General features: G+C 44.0%; 1 protein-coding gene across 1 annotated transcript in view; it reads right to left on the reverse strand.

The window, feature by feature from the left end:
- efl1 (elongation factor like GTPase 1) overlaps nucleotides 1-3133 on the reverse strand; it is a 39221-nt gene that overhangs the window by 20656 nt on the left and 15432 nt on the right. Inside the window, exons 12-13 of the mRNA XM_015399230.1 lie at nucleotides 2254-2389; nucleotides 1185-1316 (exon numbers count right to left, since the gene is read on the reverse strand). Of these exons, the coding sequence (XP_015254716.1) occupies nucleotides 1185-1316; nucleotides 2254-2389 (268 nt within the window). The remainder of the gene's footprint in view (nucleotides 1-1184; nucleotides 1317-2253; nucleotides 2390-3133) is intronic.

The raw sequence follows: 3133 nt of genomic DNA on the forward strand, positions 1-3133 counted from the left end.
CTGTATGTTGGTGGTTGAAAGAAAAATAAAGCTCTCGCGAACTCATCCAGAAGTGAAGTTATATTTGGGCTAACAGCTGTTTCCGAACCTCTGCCCTAATCCCTATATAGGGCACTATATAGTGGTTACGGCATTTTATGGGGGAGTGGCGGCCTAGTGGTTAGAGCATAGGGCTTTGAATCCTGAGGTTGTGAGTTTGATCCCCCACTCCCACAGACTGCCACTCTGGGTCCCTGAGCAAGACAATGGCAGCCCACTGCTCCCTAAGGGGAGGGGTTAAATGCAGAGAAGTAATTTCCCTCTGGGATTATTAGAGTATATATTATTAGAGTACAAAAAAAACAAAAAGAAATATAGAATAGTGTCGAACATCTAGAGAATGAAAAAGTAGTGGACTATGAATGCACAATAAAAAGTGATCATCAGATATATCATCAGCGAGCAGATATATCCCAGATTGCTTTGCAAGAGCTCTTGTCACAAAACATCATGGGATTAGTTGTAACACCGACGACAAATAAACAGGTACCGCGCATGGAGGCAGAGTCACGTGACCAACGGCGAGAAAAAAGTAGCGATCACCTGTCCAAGTGGTCAGTTAACTGTGTTCACTATAATGTCCACTGTTTAGCTCTATGGAGGGATTTAGGAGTTAGGGCGGACATTCGGACACAACCAAACAACCCTGAAATCAACTGTTGATGTTGGTGTTAGCTCATGCTTCTTAAGGAAGAGACGGTGCCTTGTTAGCCCACACCTGACCATCTGTAGCAATTAGGGCTTAAAAAAAAGAAGCTCCGCCCCTCTGTGTTTTAGGGAATCATAGAGGACCATTTATGATTCAGGTTTCCACAGTGCAGAGATCTTAATTCCAGCGGTTCAGTGTTCATACATGCTAGCTGCTGCGTTCCTTAAACACTCTACCACATGTCTGGGTTCAGTCTGAACACATGCATGTTTTATCATCAGTTTCAGTGCCTTTTTGTGAAAGCACCACCAGAGCAGCAGGACCACAGATTCTAGGTCACTTAGGAGACGCTCTGGTTCTGCTGCTGCTTTGGTTCAGCTAGTCTGGCTGAACCGAAGCTCATCCACCGAAAGCTCATCTCTAAACCTGATAAGTGACCCAGAGGAAATGTGGCAAGAGAAGAGGTTCATCCTTCAGGACCAAAACTGACACCTACTTGGATGCTTTGGCTCCACGGCAACTCGTACAATAGGAGTAGCTTCAAAGTTGAGTGGGATGAAGGGGGGGCAGGCCGGGGAGGCTGACAGGGTGGCCGACTTTAAGACGTACTCCTCTAGACCTCCAATACCTGGAAGAAGAAGATCAGAGGAAGAGAAATAGCCATCAGAAACCGATCTCATCAACAATCTTGCCTGTGTTCTGTCAGTTCAGCATACACCGTCAAAGTAGCATACACGTAGCACAAAACCCTGCGGTTTCTTCGTACAATATGAGCGGTAGCTGCATGCAACGATTGAAAAAAACAACGATTGAAACATACACATAGTGTATGCCCGGCTCTTTCCAGGTCATCGACCAGCTCCTCCCGTGTAGTCCTTGGCTGATTTTTTCACTTTCTTAAGATCATTGAGACCCCACCAGGTGAGATCATGCATGAGGGAGATTGACAGTCATCTTTAGCTTCTTCCATTTCCTCATCATTGCTCCAACAGTGGACCTTTTTTCACTCAGCTGCTTGGTAATTTCCCCGTAGACCTTTCCAGCCTTCTGGAGATCTACAATTTTGCCTCTAGTGTCTTTGGACAGCTATTTGCCCTTATTAGTAGTTGGATTCTTACTGATTGTATGGGGTTGACAGGTGTCTTTATTCAGCTAAAGACTTCGAAAAGGTGCATCTAATTTAGGAGAATAAATGGAGAGGAGGTGGACATATTGAAGGCAGATTAAAAGGTTTTTGAGGGTGAGAATTCTAGTTGACAGACAGCTGGTCAAATACTTATTTGCAGCTGGATCATACAAATAAATAGTTAAAAGAATCATATATTGTAATTTCTGGATTTGTTTTTTAGATTGCGTCTCTCACAGTGGACATGCACCTACAATGACAATTTCAGATCCGCAATGATTTCTAAGTGGGACAACTTGCAAAATTGAGTTGAAATACTTATTTTCCTCATTGTGTTTGACCCAGACATGACTGACATTGGCTTCCGACTTTAACATAGTTGATGTTTTATCAAATGCAGCCCGAATTAAAGCAAGAAGGAAGAACAGCAAGAAGTTACCCAAAACGTTCCCAGCAGGGATCTCTTCTAACTCTTCCAGCTCTCGACCCATGAGCAGATAAAGCTTCTCCAGGGTACAACAGGACAGGTGGGGCACCTCCACCAAGCAGTCAGATGCACTGCTACCATCTGGAAGCTAGAATGAAGAAATAAAAGCGTTAGAAATATTGACGATTTGCTCCTGACCGCTGTTTCTCTGATGGACTTCCTCTGGGCTGGGAACAGTCATGTCTATTAGACCTATCCTTCCCCATAGCAGCCTGTCTGATGGGTGGAGGCCACATCCACTCGTTAATGTACGAAGGACCATCTCTAACTGTTCTAGCTCTAGACCTGATCCCTTTCAGATTTTGGACCTATTGGGTGTTTATCTAGGGTTGATACAGGCATCAGTCCAATGACATTATGAGCGTCAACAAAGCGTAAAAGCAGAAATCTGAACGCTGGATCAAACTGTGGTCCATTTTGCTTTGATGCGTCAACACTGGATGTTTATCTGCTCTGCTCTGTAGCTTCAAACTAAAGAAAAGCTGGGCTTTATTTACTTTATTACCATATTTTCACGACTATAAGGCGCATATAAACATCTTTTTTTTCCCTCAAAATGTGCGGCACACCCTATGTGTGTTGTTACCACGGACATTGTTGAGATCACCATGAGAACGTTAAAGGGGGAAGTGTGGGCGTGGATTGTGTATAAAAGAACAGGTATGTGCTTTATGCAGAACTCCTCATCTCCTCATTGAGGAGATGATGAAAAAGTGGCTGAGGCAGGTGTATGTGAGGAGACCAGGTGGTTTTTTTCCCCCATCGCTGTTAATCTGTGACTCCATGCGTGCCCATCTCACAGCCGATGTGAAAAACATGGTAAAACAAATTA

Source organism: Cyprinodon variegatus, unplaced genomic scaffold, assembly GCF_000732505.1.
Source record: "Cyprinodon variegatus isolate N-32 unplaced genomic scaffold, C_variegatus-1.0 Scaffold997, whole genome shotgun sequence".
NCBI lineage: Eukaryota > Metazoa > Chordata > Actinopteri > Cyprinodontiformes > Cyprinodontidae > Cyprinodon > Cyprinodon variegatus.